Below are 19,264 nucleotides of genomic sequence, written 5' to 3'. Positions count from 1 at the left end.
TTTCATGATTTGAGAAAAGAATCCTCAAAGTGAATCTGCAGCATACATACAGTTACATATATAGAATAAGATAATGGGACATACTTTAGTAAGATACAGTTGCTTGATGAGTGTTTTTTATTTTAATTTGAAAATTTAAAGTAATTGAAATATTTCAAGCAGTTTTTCACATTGAATTAAAAATAGAATAATAAAGGAAAGTTGATACAATATGTCCCCTTTCTATACCAAATTTTTGACCTTTTTTGAGCCAACATATGTTTTTTTCTTAAATACAACACATTAAAAAGCTAGGAACAACAGTTTTATAAATCTGACAATGTCTTTTTTCTTTGCTACAAAGAATAAGTGGTTATAAATTAGAAATTAATTTTTTAAAACAGCTATAGTAAAGGTCCAAGCTTTTGCATTACATTTTTATGCTCTGAGAGTTGCAAAATAACAGCTGGGCTGTTCAAGAATCCCCTTCTCTCCAAGGGAAGAATGCTGACAATGACATAAACATACACTCTTAACTTTTTATATTTCCCTAAATCCTAAAAATTAGTGCTCTCCTTTGCATTTTTATATGACTATGTTAGAAAGCAGTTACTTTTAAAGGAAGAAGTCATAAAATCTCAATAGGTAAAGGGGATATAAAGGTCACTTAGTTTAACCTTCTATCAATTTCCAGGGCATAGTTTCTATAACACTCCTGACAGAATGCTTGTCAACTTTGCATGGACAGTCTCTGTCATGATGAATCTACTATGGCCCAAAATATTCAACAGCACTTTTATATACACGAGTCAAATCTTACGGTTTTCTACCCATTACTTACTAGTTCCTTTTCTGCACAGAGTAACTCAGTTCAGTTCAGTTCAGTCGCTCAGTCGTGTCCGACTCTTTGCGACCCCATGAATTGCAGCACGCCAGGCCTCTCTGTCCATCACCGACTCCCGGAGTCTATATTAAACTGAATATTTTTTAACTAGAATTTTAAATATCATACACAATTTGCATGTGCTAAGTTCACATTTCTCAAAAAACAACCTCAATTGAAAACATTCTTCTTACATACCTTTTCAATCATTAAGACTCAACTAATTTAACATGTAACATCAGCTAAATTGTGTCTTTATTAATATAACAACAAAAGGCTTAACAAGTTAATTTTGGAAATAAATTACATCAGATATCCAACCAATTGAGTTTCCCTGGTGGCTCAGACAGTAAGGAGTCTGCCTGTAATACAGGAGACCTGGGTTCAGTCCCTGAGTTGAGAAGATCCCCTGGAGAAGGGAAGAGCTACCCCTCCAGTATTCTTATCTGGAGAATCCTATGGACTGAGGAGCCTGGCCAGCCACAGTCCATGGGGTTGCAAAGACTCAGACATGACTGAGTGACTAACCCTTTCACTTTCACTTCACATCCAACAAATTGGTACTAAAGTGTATAATGTGCCAGGGATTGAGGTTATGCAGGTAAACAAGATGGATGGATTTCCTCAATTTTTTTCATAGTAAACACAGTTAAGGAAACAAATGTATAAAGACACCTGTTTGATTATAATTTTCAATGAATTTGATCATTTCAAATCATCTTAGTGAGATATTATTTGTTGTGAATGGCAGGGGGAAAATGAATTGGCTTAAGCCAGTGAAACTGAATATATAGAATTCGTATCACTTCAGAAGACTTTGTACATTCACATGCCAGGCTCTTAGTCTCCAAAGGGTATGGCAAGGAAGGTGAGAGTTAAGGTACATATTAGAACACAACTGTGGCTTGGAAGGAGTCCTTGTCCTTCGTAAACTAACAGACGTACAGAAATTAATTTATCTAGATCAGCATGCTAATATCTAGCTTAGTGCAGCATCCTGGTAGCTGGGTGCATAGTATCTTATCAGAGCAGAGTGGTCATCAACAACTATGGGAGCACCCGGTACAAAGATGGAGTGACTCAGATGGCATCAGGAGAGGCATGGTTTGACAGGGAAAGAATGATTTAGAAATCTAGATAAAGTTCTTGTAGTACAAAGTGAGGCAAGTTTATGGCTAAAGCCACATGACAACAAAATTCGAGAGAAACTTGAATTGAAAAAAGTGCAGATGACAATTTGTGATCATAGCCAGAGATTAATTATACCTGATAAATGGGTAAGACATGGCAACTGCTCCTTCTGAAATAAATCTCCTGGAGAATAATATTTTCTGTTTGAAGATCTTTAAGTAGGCCTTGATTCTTTTACCTCATGAAATGCCATGTGTTAATTTAAAGGTAATACTTTCATGGTTAAATATTTCTCACAAGAAAAGTTTAGACCTCATTCATATTGTCTCATTTAGAAAAGGTTCGGAGTGGAGAAATTTACAGAAATTTACCTTTGTGGGCTACTAAAAGTTATGGTTGATGTTAAAGATCTGTTATACTCATGGTTGGAGTTTTCTGGCCCATTATGGGGAGAATATGAAGTTTAAGTTCTAAGATATCTTTTGTTTCAAAATGAATAATTATAAATGTGACAGATAAAGTTGTCAATTTGGGGGAATCCTGGCTTCTTAGGGTGACCAACAGGTGGATTTTCAGGGAGTGAGTCAAGCTTTGCTTAAAAATGCACAAAATAGAAAATCTCTAAGTTTTCTTTCTACTCTGAGATAAAATAACTATAGAATTTCTTTTTGAGTGTATGTTACTTGTATATGTTTGAACACATGTATCAAAGATAAGTAACTAATATTATACTGCTGCTGCTGCTGCTAAGTTGCTTCAGTCGTGTCCAACTCTGTGCGACCCCATAGACGGCAGCCCACCAGGCCCCACCGTCCCTGGGATTCTACAGGCAAGAACACTGGAGCGGGGTGCCATTTCCTTTTCCAATGCATGAAAGTGAAAAGTGAAAGTGAAGTCGCTCAGTCGTGTCCAACTCGTAGTGACCCCATGGACTGCAGCCTACCAGGCTCCTCCCTCTATGGGATTTTCCAGGCAAGAGTACTGGAGTGGGTTGCCATTGCTGCAAGACTATTTGGGTTCAAAACCAGCTCCTCTCCTTGCTAGCCCAGTTATCCTGGCAAGTTAATTAGCTCATTTTACCTCTATCTACTGAAGTGTAAAATGAAGATAACACTACTAACAATATAAGAATTATTGTGAGAATCAAATGAGTCAGTGCCTGCAAAGTGCTTACAACATTGGTTTGCACACAGAAAGCACTCATATATGCTAGTTATTTTGATGATAATGGTGATGATCAGCATCATAGCAATGCCTCTGACTTTTTGAAAGAAGAATGAGTTAATGGAATCTTTCCTGAGTAACATTACTTTATGTTAAAACTTTTAATTATAGAATATCTCAAACATGCATAAAATTAGAATGGAATAATGAACCCTCCCCATATACCTACCCATCATTCAGCTTTAACAGTGATCGTCTCAAGCCCAGTCTTGCTTCATAATTTCTCCCACCCAATTTCTCCTCTCTGTCAGAGAATTCTGAAACCAACCCCAAGCATGTTTTATTTAATCAATTGAGGGTTCTTTATTTCCAGTGTGTGTCTCTTAAGGATAGGGACTCTTTTCCCTAAATCATAATTACATTATCATCATCATTTCTAAAAACCCTTAATATTTATTAAATATCCTGCCAGGTTTCACATTTCACAGACTGTCATATGTGTACATATGTTTTTTGGTATGTATATCCTTGAAGTCAAAATGTTCTTTTTGCCTGTATTTCCTATAAATAAAATCCTTTTTTGTGGTGAAAAATAAATCTTTATTGATAAATAGGTTACGTTGAAATAAATAAGAGTGATAGTTTTTAGGGAAATAAACCTAAAGTGATAGTTTTTAGGGTCAATCACTTTTGGACTTGTTTGAAAAATGAAGTATGTTATACGGTTTCCAAAGAGATCTCAAACTTTCTGTAACTTCATTGTAATTTGAGTCTAAAACCCATGTACAAATCAGAGTTTAAGAAATCCATGATGCCAGAACTATTTAATATTTCAGGGGAATAATTTGAGAATTGCTCTGTTGTATTCACTTAGCAATAAGATTCACTTTGAGTTTGGAGACTCATAAGTGAAATAGAATCGGGCAGTGATGACAACAGAGAGCAGACTATTAAGCTACAGCACATTGTGAGGGTGCTCGATTTTTCTCTTCATTTTCTCTTCTCCAGGAATATTAATTTTGAAAAGGGTTTGAGTTTATGTGACAGATTCTCTCCCCACCCCCTGAAAATTCTCAAAGCACATTTCAGAAACTCATTTTTGGCAGATGAAAATTTAAGTAAATTGGCCAAGGTCACAGCACAATAAGGGCAGAGTTATCAAGGCAATGCAGTTTCCTGCTTTTTCCACCATCCATGAAATTAGAGTAACTCCACCCCTTAAAATGAAAGGGTCTACTTTTTTTTTTCTTTCTGAAATTATAAACCATGATTTTGAAATGTTTTTTACCATTAACTCAGATTCTCAAAAGTGGTCTTTTAGGGCTATGAAATGTATGTGTGTGCATTATTTCAGCTCCTATAATTTCAAATATTACAACCTACAAAATTTGCTTTAAAAGGAGAGTGCATTTTTCGTTCAAGCTGAACCATCAGATTTTCTTTTCATGAGATATGACATGATGAAGAAGCTCTCTGTAGGAACAAAACTAGTTCACTTTCTATGGGCAAGCACAGACTGTAAAGTAGATTATTAAAGTACACAGAAATAGAAAATTAGATCAGAAGTGATGTTTTACTGTGAAGTCTTCTTTGGGCCTTATAAAATGAGAAAGAACTAACCTTGTTCTATTTCTGAGTCCTGAAAAAAGCCTCCTAGCAGGCATATCACCTTTAATTAGGTTTCTGCTTTTGGGAAGCATTCTACCAGCCCCCTTTCATTTATTTTTAATGATGTTATCACTAACAGGCAAACAGTCCCTTAATAAAACAAAAACAGTTTCTATATAAAGCCTGGTGTACATGTCCTGAGTCAATCATCTAAAAACAAATGTTATGATTGTTTCCGTTGTGCTCTTAGAACCCTTAATGGCCCTACTGTGCAGATATGCAAAACATCAACCTAGGAAATGTAACCATGTCTGTTATGCAGCTTTCAATAAATGCTTTCCCATATTCACTTGCAGTATCAGCAGTGAGGTTAAACGTACAGGGTCATGGAAAAGACAGAAAGGTCAATTAGTTGGGGTTTTTTCCGCATAAGCTACACTAGCTCTTTCATAAACATGCTAACAATTTAAGACTTTAAGAAACAAGTAGGGGTAAAACCCACCCAAAATATTTATAAGCTAACTCAGTTTGTGTGTGTGTGTGTGTGTGTGTGTGTGTGTGTGTGTGTGTATTTAATGCTTGGTACCATTGTATTTTGTCAATAAACTCCAGTTTGTGGGAGGCAAAAATCTATGCACAGATACCTGAGTATTTTAGTTTCATCTTCTCAGTTGCCAAGGACAATGGTGAGTTTGCTATCCAGACCAAGTTTGGAAATTTAAATTAATATATAGCTTGATTTAGTACTTCCTCCATACATAGATTTTGAAATACAAATACAGAATAGACAAAAGTTAAAGACTCTTTTGAGAATAATGATAGAGAATAGACTTTTCTGTTTAAATATTTCCCAGTATTCAATGTCCATTACTTTTTTAAAAAATTTTTTAAAATTAATTTATTTTAATTGGAGGCTAATTACTTTACAATATTGTGGTGGTTTTTGCCATAAATCGACATGAATCAGCCATGGATGTACATGCTTACTGCCATGAAAATTTTGTTTTTCTTCACTCTGCTTTCAACTTTCATCATCTAAATATAATCTCTTCTTTTTCTGGATAACCACTAGGTGCCATTTGAGTCAATCTTTTGGCACATGACCTTATTAAGATTATAATTGCATGTATTTTTTTTTAATCTTCTTCCTAGAGCTCCCTCTTAATTCAAGATAATGTTTATGAAATTGCATTGTAGTCAATAGCATGGTTTCCCAGTAGAAAGTTTTTTGTTTTTTTTTTTAATTAGTTTTACTCTCCTGGATGGAGTAAGCAGAGAATGTATCCTTCTCAATTCAGCTTTTGCTTTTGCCTCATCTCATCTCATTTCATTCACATACTCTATCAAAAGACATTAAGTTATTACTCTGTGTTAGAGAGCTGAAGTTTGTATACATATGTTCTATTTTTCCCCTTAAGAGTGGTCCCTAAATTTTGTCAGCTTCTCAAAGGTAAGAACTACTGATAAATATGATAGTTGCATAAGTGTGTAATAAATACTTCATGCATTAAATTAGGCAGAGCTCTGAGTTTGGTATATTTCTTAGCACTCCATCATAATGCCAAACATGCACTTACAATGATTTCCTTCGCGTATTAAAACTTCTATTTCATTTACACAAAAGTGAAATCCAGAGTTGCAATACTGCTTCAATATATCCAAGTAGCCGCTTAAGTTTGTTAATGCTTTTCAGTCAGTTTCTCCAAATCTGTACTGTCTTCTTTTTTTGTAAGTCATTCTACTGATTTTTTTTTTTTTAGTATCTGCTGCTTGAAGAGAAATTGATAAACTTTGGCCCTTTCTCAAGTTACTTCTATCATAGTCAGTTTTAGCTGTTCACTGAGCTAACTTAGGGTTAGTTTGTCTAAGGCAACTGTAATAATATACAGTAGTAATTTTACTACCAACATGATATTTCATCATCACAAGCCTCATTAGAGAGAAATAATACAGAAACCACAGGCTTATGGCTCATAAGTTTACAAAAAGAAATTTGTAGTAAATTTAGTTATTTCTGAATTATTAGTACTTTATATCTGTTAGCATTTTCTGTTTCACAAGGCACTTTCACATACATAATCTAATTGGATTTGAACTATAATCCATTGAGTTTGTGGTCATCTTTTTAATAAACAGACCAAATGAACCTCAAAGAACATAAGAGGTGGAATCGTCCTCTACTATTTGCTAATACTTGGTAGAGCCAAGGACTTAAATTCACACTTTCTGAATCTAGCCTGGGTTACTTTTCATTTTACAATAATTATATCACATGATGGTGACAATTTTATGTAAAAAAAAAAAATGGAGTAATTTTAAATCCAAAATTTGAAAAGTGGGCTTAAAGTTTAAAACAGGAGGTAAGTTTTATTTCATGATATTCCTGGATTTTTATAAGAACTGGAGTAGATACATGAAGGTTTGTGACCGGTTTTTAAGATTACATCCTGGTATCAGAATGATTAGCTCCTATTGTCAAATTAACTTCAGAGTGCCTTGAGTAGGAATAAACCATCATTGAGGTATTGTGGAGCTCAATTCAAATGACTATGTTTTATGTTTGGAAATAAATTTCAAAAGTATTTTTAAATGCCAATCCTTAATTTTTTAGATTACTCATGCTGCTACTCCAGTTGAATAATGTGGCTGATGAGTTTACAAAAACCCCAATAAATATAAGTTTAATATACAATTGAATGGGAATTTGTCAAAATGACCAAAAAGTTTATATTTCTATAAATAAATATTCACATCTTTATAGAAAGTACCATGTTTGCCACAACTTTTATCAACTATTTTTTATTTAACCATTATAGAAATATAACATATTAATGCAAGCTTTCAGATCACTTGTAAACATTAAATATGGAGGGGTTTTTTTTCCATTTTAATAATGCCGCTATCTATTTTACATGAACATGAATAAATGTGACTACTGTGAAATGTATAGTTTTCTAAAAGTGAATGAGTTTTATTCTACTTGGAATTTATGGTATAATAAAAGATATCAGAGAAAAGACACACACAAACAAACTTGAAAGAGAATATATAATTCAAACGCAGAGGGATTAGTTATGAAAATAACAACTGAGTTAGACTTTATTAACAGGAAAGAAAACATTTTAAAAGTAGAGGCCCATTATTTTTTCAAACAACATTGTTCCTTAGGATATCCTGCTAAATTGTTACGAGTGATAAGATTGGAAATAAAAAAGCCTGTCTTACAGAAGCATCAATCTTAGTGATAGTCATTTATTGGTAAGTGACTTACAATATGAGAAGAATCATGAGATGAAATGTCATTTTTTATACTTCACTGATTTTGGAGTTTTAAAATATTTTCTTCTCTTTTTTTACTTTCCCTTTATATTATACATTATATTCTAATTGGCATAAATAGATTTTGTGTTGTTATATTAATAATTGTCACTATATGTTATATAATTATTAAAATGTTAATTAGCAGTTTTTTCCAGTTAAAAGATGAAATTTGTTAGTTTATAATATTTGCCATTTTATTTTGCTTTAGAAAACCACTGTAGTTCCCTATGGCTAAATTAAAATACAAGGATATGTGCATGCTAAGTCACTTCAATCTTTTCTGAATCACTGCGACCCTATAGACTGTAGCCCACCAAGCTCCCCTGTCCATGGGCTTCTCCAGGTAAGAGTACTGGAGTGGGATGCCATGCCTTCCTCCAGGGGGTCTTCCCAACCCAGGGACTGAACCCGTGTCTCTTATGTCTCTTGCATTGGCAGACGGGTTCCTTACCTCTACCACCACCTGGGAAGCCCATAAAATACACGGATACTTTAAATTTAATAACCACTGTTTCTTAGGTCTTTAAAACCAACAAGAACTCTTAAGAGAATTGGCATAACTACTAGCCCCTACAGATGTGGAGTACTTAAAAAAAACTCTGCCCTAGTTAATGCAGGTTTAAAAGTACTTACTTTATTCCTAGGAAGGTATACTTGTCATTGCATCTGATCTGCCATCCTCATTGTTGTGAGTGACTGTCTCATAAATTTTTTAAATTTGATAAAACTTATTAAATTGGAAAAGTCTATAAAATGAGGCAAGATAAATTGACTTCTTATAAAATGATATTTGTCACCTAAGTATAATCAGTAGCTTTCTGTGAAATTTTGTGTTTCTGTTTATGGATTTTATATATCCATAAGCCTGTAGAATTTAGAATTAAGATAGTGTAATTCAGCCTCTAAATGGATCCATTTCATTCTCCAATCAATATAAGTGAAATTTCCACTTAACTAATTTTATGATTTCTTATGGGGCTTACCAGGTGGCTCAGTGGTAAAGAATCTACCTGCCAAGGCAGGAGATGCAGGAGATCCCTGGGTTGGAAAGACTCCCTGGAGAAGGAAATGGCAACCCACTCCTATAATCTTGCCTGGAAAATAGCATAGACAGAAGGGCCTGGCAGGCTACAGTCCATAGGGTGGCAAAGAGTCTGATGTGACTGAGTGACTGAGCACAGTGATTTCTTATAAGAAATAATAGAGAATGTGTAACTTTAGACTTGAGTGATACTAGAGTTTGTTTCACTCAACCTGCTAGTTTTTTAAAAACTGAGGAAGTCAAAACCTGAAGAAGTTGTCACGTGTTCAAAGTAGCTGATACTAACTGGACACTAAATTATTTTTATTTTATACACCAATGTATTCAGAAAATTGTATGCACTGTTTTAGTTACCTAAAGCTGTGAAACAAACTGCACCAAAACTTAGTGGCTTAAACCAGCAAACATTTGAAATCTCACAGTCTCGATGGATCACAGATCTGGTACAACTTAGCTGGATGCCTCTGGTTTAAGGTCTCATGAGTTTGGGGCTGCAGCCTCATGTAAAGGACTGACCGGGCAGGGGGGATTTATTTTCAAGTCATCTCATGTGGTTTTCACAGCCTTCTGTCTCTTGTCCTGTGTCTTGGCACAGGACTGTCTCATGGCTTTATAGCTGGTTCTTCCATGACAAGAATGTCAGGAAAGGGAGAGAGAGAAATGGAAATGGTAGACATTTTACAACTGAATCCTGAAGGTGACATCCCATCACATTTGCTTTATTCTCTTTGATAGGTCTAACATACAAGTGATGAATAACATGATGGAGGAATCACCAGAGCCATCCTGTAGGCTATCCCTAACCTTAACCCTACCACATGCCCAGAGAAAATACTTCCCAAGTATTTGTCAAGTCAATTAAAATATTTATTAATTATGTCTTTATAGTAAAACATCCCAGGTAATGAAATTGGAATACAGACTCTATGTTCTGTGTATGTTTTTCTTTCTGATTTTGTACTGAGGTTACAAAAATTCTGTCCTTGTACCTATGAAATATGCAGTGAAGTCTTAAAGATTAAACGGAGAAGATGGTTCAGACATATGTACACATGCACAGAGCAAGAGAGGGAGAGAGACAGATAAATAAAGACTACATACGGCAAAATGTAAATATTGAATTTGAGGGAGGAATTCAATTAGTTTTCCAAGGGCTGGTTTAAGAAGGTACCACAATAAAACAATAAAAAGTTTTATTTTGCCGCAGTTCTGGAGGCCAGGAGTGTAAAATCAAGATATTAACGTGGATGAACTCCCTCCAAGAGGCTAAAAAGGAGAATCTATTCTTTACCTCTTCTAACTTCTGGTGGCTGTCAGAATTCCTTAACCGTCACCCCAAATTCTGAACCCTGTCTCCATCTCCACTTTGCCTCCTCTTTTTTTTCTGTGGCTCTCTTCTCTCTCTCTCTCAAATCTCCTTCTGCCTTTCTCTTATAAGGATATTTGTCATTGGATTTGCTGGTGCTGTTTAGTAGCTCAGTCACGGCTGACTCTTTGCAAGTCCCTGGGCTGTAGCCAACCAGGCTCCTCTGTCCATGGGATTCTCCAGGCAAGAATACTGGAGTGATTGTCATTTCCTTCTCCAGGGAATTTTTGCCACCCAGGGATGGAGCCTAAGTTTCCTACATCTCCTGCTTGGTAGGCAGACTCTTTACCACTGAGACACCTAGGGCCCATTCCGTATCAGAATGATCTCATCTCAAGGTTCTTAACTTAATCATGCCTGTAAAACCCCTCTTTCCAAATAAGCTAGAATTACTGGGGTCTAGGGATTGAGGATGGACATATAGTTTCAGCGTGGGGTAGGGGCTGGGGGGGTGGGGATGGCTACCATTCCATCCACCACAGAGGTACACAGGGATTCTTTGTTCAGTTCTTGCAACTTTTCCAGAAGTTTAAAATTATTTAAAAGCATGATATTAAAGAACATAAAAACAGAGGTTACATTGTCAAATGTCATAAAAATTCAAAGAGCTTAGCATCTGACAAGCTAACTTTCTTTTAAAGGTAAAACTTTAAAAATATACAGATGTATTAAATTAGGTGTTTCGTCAATTTGTGCTTCATTGTCATTCGCTATTTGAAGTCAGTGGAGATTATGTCATGTCAAAACTCTTCTCCATTGTCTGGCCTCTCAAACTTTTGCTTTAATCTTTTTTAAAACATTTAGGATATCAAAGGTCACTTTTATTTCAAAAGGAATAACTATGTTCCCAATTTTGCTATCCTTGTAGTAAAACTGAGACTTTCTATGATGTTAATTGCCACAAGATGACAACTTTTTCTCCGATAGTAGGGTCCTGAAGCCCAAAGGAATATTTTTGTTTTGTTTGATCTCTGATTAGTTTGTCTTTTCAAATATGTATATTGATCTTAAGAATCACATTTTTTCATTTCTTTAGCTGTTGTGCCTTCAATTTGATTGAGTTAAAGTGGCTTTATGAAATATCTCTGCCATATAAAATGATAAATAAATGTATCTAATCAAGTATCTCTATACTAAATGAGTCTATTTACACTTACCTTAAGCCATGAAGATCAAGACAAGCATTCCACTGAAGCAGCTGCTGGGGGGAAAAAAGACACAGACACACACCACATACACACACACCACATACACACACACCACATACACACACACCACATACACACACACCACATACACTTACACATAAACAAGGAAAAATTTTAATCCTGGGAGGATAATGGAGTGGTTAACAGAATAATGATGGAAAACAAAATGCTTTACTGTGAAACTTAGCTACTTTTCGACTGAAATCAGTCACTAGGGTCTAGATAAGCTCTTAAAGCTTTCATATTTTATTTTTTAACATTTTATCTCCAGTGTCTATCACATTGTTTAGGTAGATATTGATAATATTAAGTAAATACATTTATAAATGTGTATATCATGAGTAATTAATGAAGTAACTCACAGAGTAGCCAAACACAGCCAAGCATAAATGTATTGAAGTTAAATCAACTAGTCAAGGGAATGTTGGAACTTATGTCAAACGTATGTGTGTGTGTATACATACATTTGATGCCTTTTGCTTGGACAACCTTTAAGAACTGTGGAGTCGTGGACTCTAAAGCTGAAAGCAAACACAGGTGGTTGGCTCTATGTCTTTCTTCAAGAGACAAGCAATTATTATCCTCATGATCTATTAAGCCACATTTTCTTTAGCATGTGACAGCTAAGGTGATGTTGATCAAAAAATATAGCTCTTTATTCTTAAACAAGTTCACATGCACATAGATGTTTAACTAGTGCCTTTATAGAGCTATTATGAAAAAACACTAGCAGCCTTGGTCTGGAGAAGTAATTTATGACAGCTAGTTGAATGGTGTCCAAGATCACCTTGATAGTATTAGCTATTCAGTATCCCTACCCCTGCACTGTGGTATTTCTTTAACTCTGTTGACAAATGTGAGAGAAAAAAAACAAACAAAAAACACAATGAGCCCTACTCAGCCTGCTTTCTCTGTTTCTCCTTCTAGTACCTGCTGCTTCAGATCATCTGTCAGTCAGTTAACAGAGAAGAGAGTAGAAGGAGAACCTGCAGAGGAGTGAGTTTGTATGAGACAAGTGTAGTTAAAAGAAAGCCTTGTGTCTATCACTACCCTCCCCAACCTTTCTTCCCTTTTGGTTCATTAACTGGAAGTGTGGAAAGGTGAAGAGAAATGACTTTAACTTGTCCTGACATTAGTTAGAGACAAAGAAATGCAATGACTTCCAGAATATGTCTGCCCCAGAAAAGGCAATTGAAAAAGGTGTTGTGTGGTTAGATGGTGTAATGAAAAATAAAGAAATGATTCAGGAGAGTGGAATCAAATTATAAGCATAAAGGCAAGTGTGCTGAAGTTTTTAGCCAGTTGAAAAATTGAGAGATACTATCAGGTCTGTGCAAATATATTGCTCTGATTAATTTTCCTGGGTTGAAATATGAAAATATTTATAAAATTGAGAATCCTGCCCTGAATAAAATTTTCTCTGTGACATAATAAGCTAAAATAAGCCATAACAAGTATCCATCTATGTAAAAACATTTAAATAGTAAAGAACTGAATAAGAAAGTTTCATGTGAGAGTAAAAAGAATTTGCATCTGGAGGTTGCTCTGAGTTGCTTACAACTTGGGAGAATACTGAAGAAACAAAGTAAAGGCTAATTTATCTTAGAGGGTATTATATTTGAGTTCTGAAATGTTGTTTTGGCTGTTGGTATTTTCTTTTCTTTAGACCCCTTTTACATGTTTAAAAAACTTAGTTTTTCAATATGACGTAAGAGGTGTGTGCATGCATGCTAAGTCATTTCAGTCATGTCTGACTCTTTGCAGCCCATGACTGTAGTCCACCAGGTTCCTCTGTCCATGGTATTGTCCAGGCAATAATACTGGAGTGGGTTGTCATACTCTGCTCCAGGAGATCACCCTGACCTGGGATCGAACTTACATCTCCTGAGTCTCCTGCATTGGCAGGCAGGTTCTTTACCACTAGAGACACCTGGGAAACTCCAAAGTGAGAGATATTCAAGGGTCAAATAAATTCAGTTCAGTTCAGTTCAGTTGCTCAGTCCTGTTTGACTCTTTGCAATCCCATGGGCTGCAGCACGCCAGGCCTCCCTGTCCATTACCAACTCCCAGAGTTTACTCAAACTCATGTCCATTGAGTCAATGATGCCATCCAATCATCTCATCCTCTGTTGTCTCCTTCTCTCCCCACCTTCTATCTTTCTCAGTATCAGGGTTTTTTCAAGTGAGTCAGTTCGTAGCATCAGGTAGCCACAGTACTGGAGTTTCAGTTTCAATATCAGTCCTTCCAATGAACAACCAGGACTGAACTCCCCTAGGATGGACTGGTTGGATCTCCTTGCAGTCCAAAGGACTCTCAAGAGTCTTCTTCAACACCATAGTTCAAAAGCATCAATACTTCAGCACTCAGCTTTCTTTATAGTCCAACTCTCACTTTCATACATGACTACTGAAAAAACCATAGCCTTGACTACATGGATCTTTGTTAGCAAAGTAATGTCTCTGCTTTTCAATATGTTGTCTAGGTTGGTCATAACTTTTCTTCCAAGGAGTAAGCGTCTTTTAATTTCATGACTGCAGTCACCATCTGCAGTGACTTTGGAGCCCAAAAAAATAAAGTCTGTCACTGTTTCCACTGTATCCCCATCTATTTGTCATGAAGTGATGTGACTCGGATGCCATGATCTTAGTTTTCTGAATGTTGAGCTTTAAGCCAACTTTTTCACTCTCCTCTCACTTTCATCAAGAGGCTTTTTAGTTCCTCTTCCCTTTCTGCCATAAGGGTGGTGTCATCTGCACATCTGAGGTTATTGATATTTCTCCCGACAATCTTGATTCCGGCTTGTGCTTCCTCCAGCCCAGCGTTTCTCATGATGTACTCTGCATATAAGTTAAATAAGCAGGATGACAATATACAGCCTTGACATACTCCTTTTCCTATTTGGAACCAGTCTGTTGTTGCATGTCCAGTTCTAACAGTTGCTTCCTGACCTGCATACAGGTTTCTCAAGAGGCAGGTCAGGTGGTCTGGTATTCCCATCTCTTTAAGAATTTTCCACAGTTTGTTGTGATCCACACAGTCATAGGCTTTGGAATAGTCAATAAAAGCAGAACAGATGTATTTTTGGAACTCTCTTACTTTTTCGATGATCCAGTGGATGTTGGCAATTTGACCTCTGGTTCCTCTGACTTTCCTAAAACCAACTTGGACATCTGGAAGTTCAAGGTTCACGTGCTATTGAAGCCTGGCTTAGAGAATTTTGAACATCACTTTGGTAGCGTGTGAAATGAGTGCAATTGTGCAGTAGTTTGAACATTCTTTGGCATTGCTTTTCTTAGGGATTGGAATGAAAACTGACTTTTCCAGTCCTGTGGCCAATGCTTAGTTTTATAATTTTGCTGACATATTGAGTGCAACACTTTCACAACATCATCTTTTAGAATTTGAAATAGCTCAACTGGAATTCCATCACCTCCACTAGCTTTTTTCATAGTGATGCTTCCTAAGTCCCACTTGACTTCACATTCCAGGATGTCTGGCTCTAGGTGAATGATCATACCATCATGATTATCTGGGTCATGAAGATCTTTTTTGTATAGTTCTTCTGTGTATGGATGTGATAGTTGGAGTATAAAGAAAGCTGAGTGCTGAAGAATAGATGCTTTTGAACTGTGGTGTTGGAGAAGACTCCTGAGAGTCCCTTGCACTGCAAGGAGATCCAACCAGTCCATCCTAAAGAGATCAGTCCTGGGTGTTCATTGGAAGGACTGATGTTGAAGCTGAAGCTCCAGTATTTTGGCCACCTGATGCAAAGAGTTGACTCATTTGAAAAGACCCTGATGCTAGGAAAGATTGAGGGCAGGAGGAGCAGGGGACAACATAGGATGAGGTGATTGGATGGCATCACCGACTCAATGGACATGGGTTTGGGTAGACTCCGGGCAGTTGGTGATGGACAGGGAGGCCTGGCGTGCTGCAGTTCATGGGGTCACAAAGAGTCAGACACGACTGAGCGACTGAACTGAACTGAATTCTGTGTATTCTTGCCACCTGTTCTTAACATCTTCTGCTTCTGTTAGGTCCCTACCATTTCTGTCCTTTATTGTGCCCATCTTTTCATGAAATGTTCCCTTGGTATCTATAATATCTTTCTTTTTCTCCTTTGCTTTATGCTTCTCTTCTTTTCAGAGCTATATGTAAGGCCTCCTCAGACAGCCATTTTGCTTTTTTTATTTCTTTTTCTTGGGGATGGTCTTGATCCCTGTCTCCTGTACAATGTCATGAACCTCTGTCCATAGTTCTTCAGGCACTCTGTCTATCAGATCTAATCCCTTGAATCTATTTCTCACTTCCACTGTATAATCATAAGGGATTTGATTTAGGCCATACCTGAATGATCTAGTGGTTTCCCCTACTTTCTTCAATTTCAGTCTGAATTTGGCAATAAGGAGTTCATGATCTGAGCCACAGTCAGCTCCCTGTCTTGTGTTTACTGTCTGTATAGAGCTTCTCCATCTTTGGCTGCAAAGAATATAATCAATCTGATTTCGATATTGATCATCTGTTGATATCCATGTGTTGGAAGAGGATGTTTGCTATGACCAGTGCGTTCTCTTGGCAAAACTCTATTAGCCTTTTCCCTGCTTCATTCAGTACTCCAAGGCCAAATTACTCCAAGGCCTGTTACTCCAGTGTTCCTTAACTTCCTACTTTGGCATTCTAGTCCCGTATAATGAAAAGGACATTTTTGGGGGGTGTTATTTCTAGAAGGTCTTGTAGGTCTTCATAGAATCATTCCACTTCAGCCTCTTCAGCATTACTGGTCAGGGCATAGACTTGGATTACTGTTATACTGAAGGGATTGCCTTGGAAAGGAACAGAGATCATCCTGTCGTTTTTGAGATTGCATCAAAGTACTGCATTTCAGACTCTTTTGTTGACTATGATGGCTACTCCATTTCTTCTAAGGGATTCCTGCCCACAGTAGTAGATATAATGGTCATTTGAGTTAAATTCAGCCATTCCAGTCCATTTTAGTTGGCTGATTACTAAAATGTCGACTTTCACTCTTGACATCTCCTGTTTGACCACTTCCAATTTTCTTTGATTCATGGACCTAACATTCCAGGTTCCTATGCAATATTGCTCTTTACAGCATTGGACTTTGCTTCTATCACCAGTCATATCCACAACTGGGTGTTGTTTTTGCTTTGGCTGCGTCTCTTCATTCTTCCTGGAGTTATTGCTCCACTGATCTCCAGTAGCATATTGAGCACCTACCAACCTGGGCAGTTCATCTTTCAGTGTCCTATCTTTTTGCCTTTTCATCCTGTTCATGCGGTTCTCGAGACAAGAATACTTAAGTGGTTTTCCATTCCCTTCTCCAGTGGACCACGTTTTGTCAGAACTCTCCACCATGACCAGCCCGTCTTGGGTGGCCCTATATGGCATGGCTCATAGTTTCATTGAGTTAGACAAGGCTGTGGTCCAAGTGATCAGATTGGTTAGTTTCCTGTAATTGTGGTTTTCAGTCTGTCTGCCCTCTTATGGAGAAGGATAAGAGGCTTATGGAAGCTTCCTGATGGGAGAGACTAACTGAGGGGGAAACTGGGTCTTCTTCTAATGGGCGGGACCATGCTCAGTAAATCTTTAATCCAATTTTTTGTTGATGGGTGGAGCTGTGTTCCCTCCCTGCTGTTTACCTGGGGCCAAACTATGGTGGAGATAATGAAGATAATGGTGACCTCTCAAAAAGTCCCATGCATGTACTGCTACACGCAGTGCCTCCAACCCTGGAGCAGGCCACCACAGACCCATGCCTCCGCTGGAGGCTCCTGGACACACCCAGGCAAGCCTGGGTTAGTCTCTTGTGGGGTCACTGCTCCTTTCTCCTGGGTCCTGGTGTACACAAGGTTCTGTTTATGCCCTCCAAGAGTGTATTTCCCAGTCCTGTATAAGTTCTGGCAGCTCCATGGTGGAGTTAATGATGACCTCCTCCAAGAGGGCTTATGCCATACCCAAGTCTGCTGCACCCAGAGCCCCTGCCCCAGTGGCAGTCCACTGCTGATCTGTACCTCCACAGGAGACACTCAAACACAGTTCTGTCTCAGTCTCTGTGGTGTCTCTGGTCCAGATCTTTAGTTTTCATGATATTGAACAATTCAATTATAATTACTGAAGTATGTATTGTTTTTTAGTTATGGAATTAAAGTTTTTAATTGTGTATTTGTTTGTAGACTCCTTAAGAATATATTTGAACAAATCATTGATATATATAACCCTTCCAGGTTAATTGAGAAAGAAACACTAATATACAAAACATTTCTCCTATATGAAGCTCTTGAAATATCTTATTGTCAATCCAAACAGAATAAACTAAAATGAGATAATTGAGAAGGTGCCCATAAAGTCAGCCTGAATATATTATCACAACTATATATGAGATAATATTTGTTTTAAAAAGATTCTATGGCACTGTAAACTCAGTCTCATTAGAGACTGCATTTAAAAGGCTTATAAAGTTACTCATTAATGTTATCTTGTTGTATCTCCACAGCTTTTTCATTAAAGAAAATTCAGCAGAAAGCATTTTCTCCTGATAGCAGGAACCAATTTGCAATAAATGTTCTGGAAACCACTAGGGAAGCCATTACTGAGGTCTAATAAAAACAGACAAGCGTAACTTGTTCTATATTTTTGTTTCAATCACGTACAGATGAGACCCCGCTTTCCACACCAACTGCGAGAGACAGCCTTGACAAACTTTCTCTAACTGGACATGGACAACCACTACCTCCAGGATTCCCATCTCCTTTTCTGTTTCCTGATGGACTGTCTTCCATAGAGACCCTTCTGACTAACATACAGGTAGGACGTTTTCACATTCTGGGAGAAAGGAGCATGGAGGGTTCAGCTGTCAATTTTTCCCAAAGCCATACTATTCCAGCTTAACCCATTCTTGAGACTGACAAAACCATGATAATGAATTTTGCTAGCAATTTGATATTTTAAACTTAATACACAAATTCAATTGGTTAGAAATACCCAAATATGTATACTACATCTTAATAAAAACTTAGATGAAATGACCTGGGCCTTTTAAAAACCATTCTGCCTAAATGTTCTCTTTATTGCCAATTAATAGTAGGAATCTAGCTGTTTAAGTTTATCTGATGTATTAAAAGACAGTATACCAGTTCTAATAAATATTTAGCTGTTTTTAAACTGCTGGCCTTTCAGTGAGGAAATGATATGTTTAGTCATTTAAATATGTCTAAATGAAAAAGAATCCCCAAAATCCCCCCTTTCATAAATAAGTTTATTTCGGTTAATAGGGTTTCTTCAAAGAGCAGACTTTGAAAAGTCATACAAAACTTTCCACAGATATCCTATGTAGTCTTCAGGATGTATATTTTATGTACAGTACATTATGAATAAAAAATACAGTTAACAGTAACATAGAACATGGAGCCAAAATAATAAGTGTTTGGGATAAAAGAAAGCATAATTTTTTGCCCACACATGAAGTGGTCATGTGGACCCCAGATGGAGCTTTTTGCCATCTACTTCTCTACACTTAAAATAGCTGGTAGTAAGAATTTGC

The 19,264-nt window shown here is 36.9% G+C and overlaps 1 protein-coding gene across 7 annotated transcripts in view; it reads left to right on the top strand.

Moving 5' to 3' along the window:
• The window catches only part of DACH1 (dachshund family transcription factor 1), a 456,626-nt gene that overhangs the window by 387,010 nt on the left and 50,352 nt on the right, over positions 1-19,264 (top strand). For all 7 annotated transcript variants that reach the window (XR_014070377.1, XM_081546705.1, XM_081546703.1 and 4 more), the window contains one exon: positions 18,377-18,528. Coding sequence is in view for 6 of the 7 variants with exons in the window: in XM_081546705.1 (XP_081402831.1) it covers positions 18,377-18,528 (152 nt within the window). In the remaining variant the exon portion in view is untranslated. The remainder of the gene's footprint in view (positions 1-18,376; positions 18,529-19,264) is intronic.

This window comes from Giraffa tippelskirchi, chromosome 12 (assembly GCF_054371585.1).
Source record: "Giraffa tippelskirchi isolate mGirTip1 chromosome 12, T2T-mGirTip1v1.2.pri, whole genome shotgun sequence".
Classification (NCBI taxonomy): Eukaryota; Metazoa; Chordata; class Mammalia; order Artiodactyla; family Giraffidae; genus Giraffa; species Giraffa tippelskirchi.
Note: the sequence above shows the minus strand (reverse complement) of the source record. Positions and strands in the feature narration are given on the sequence as shown.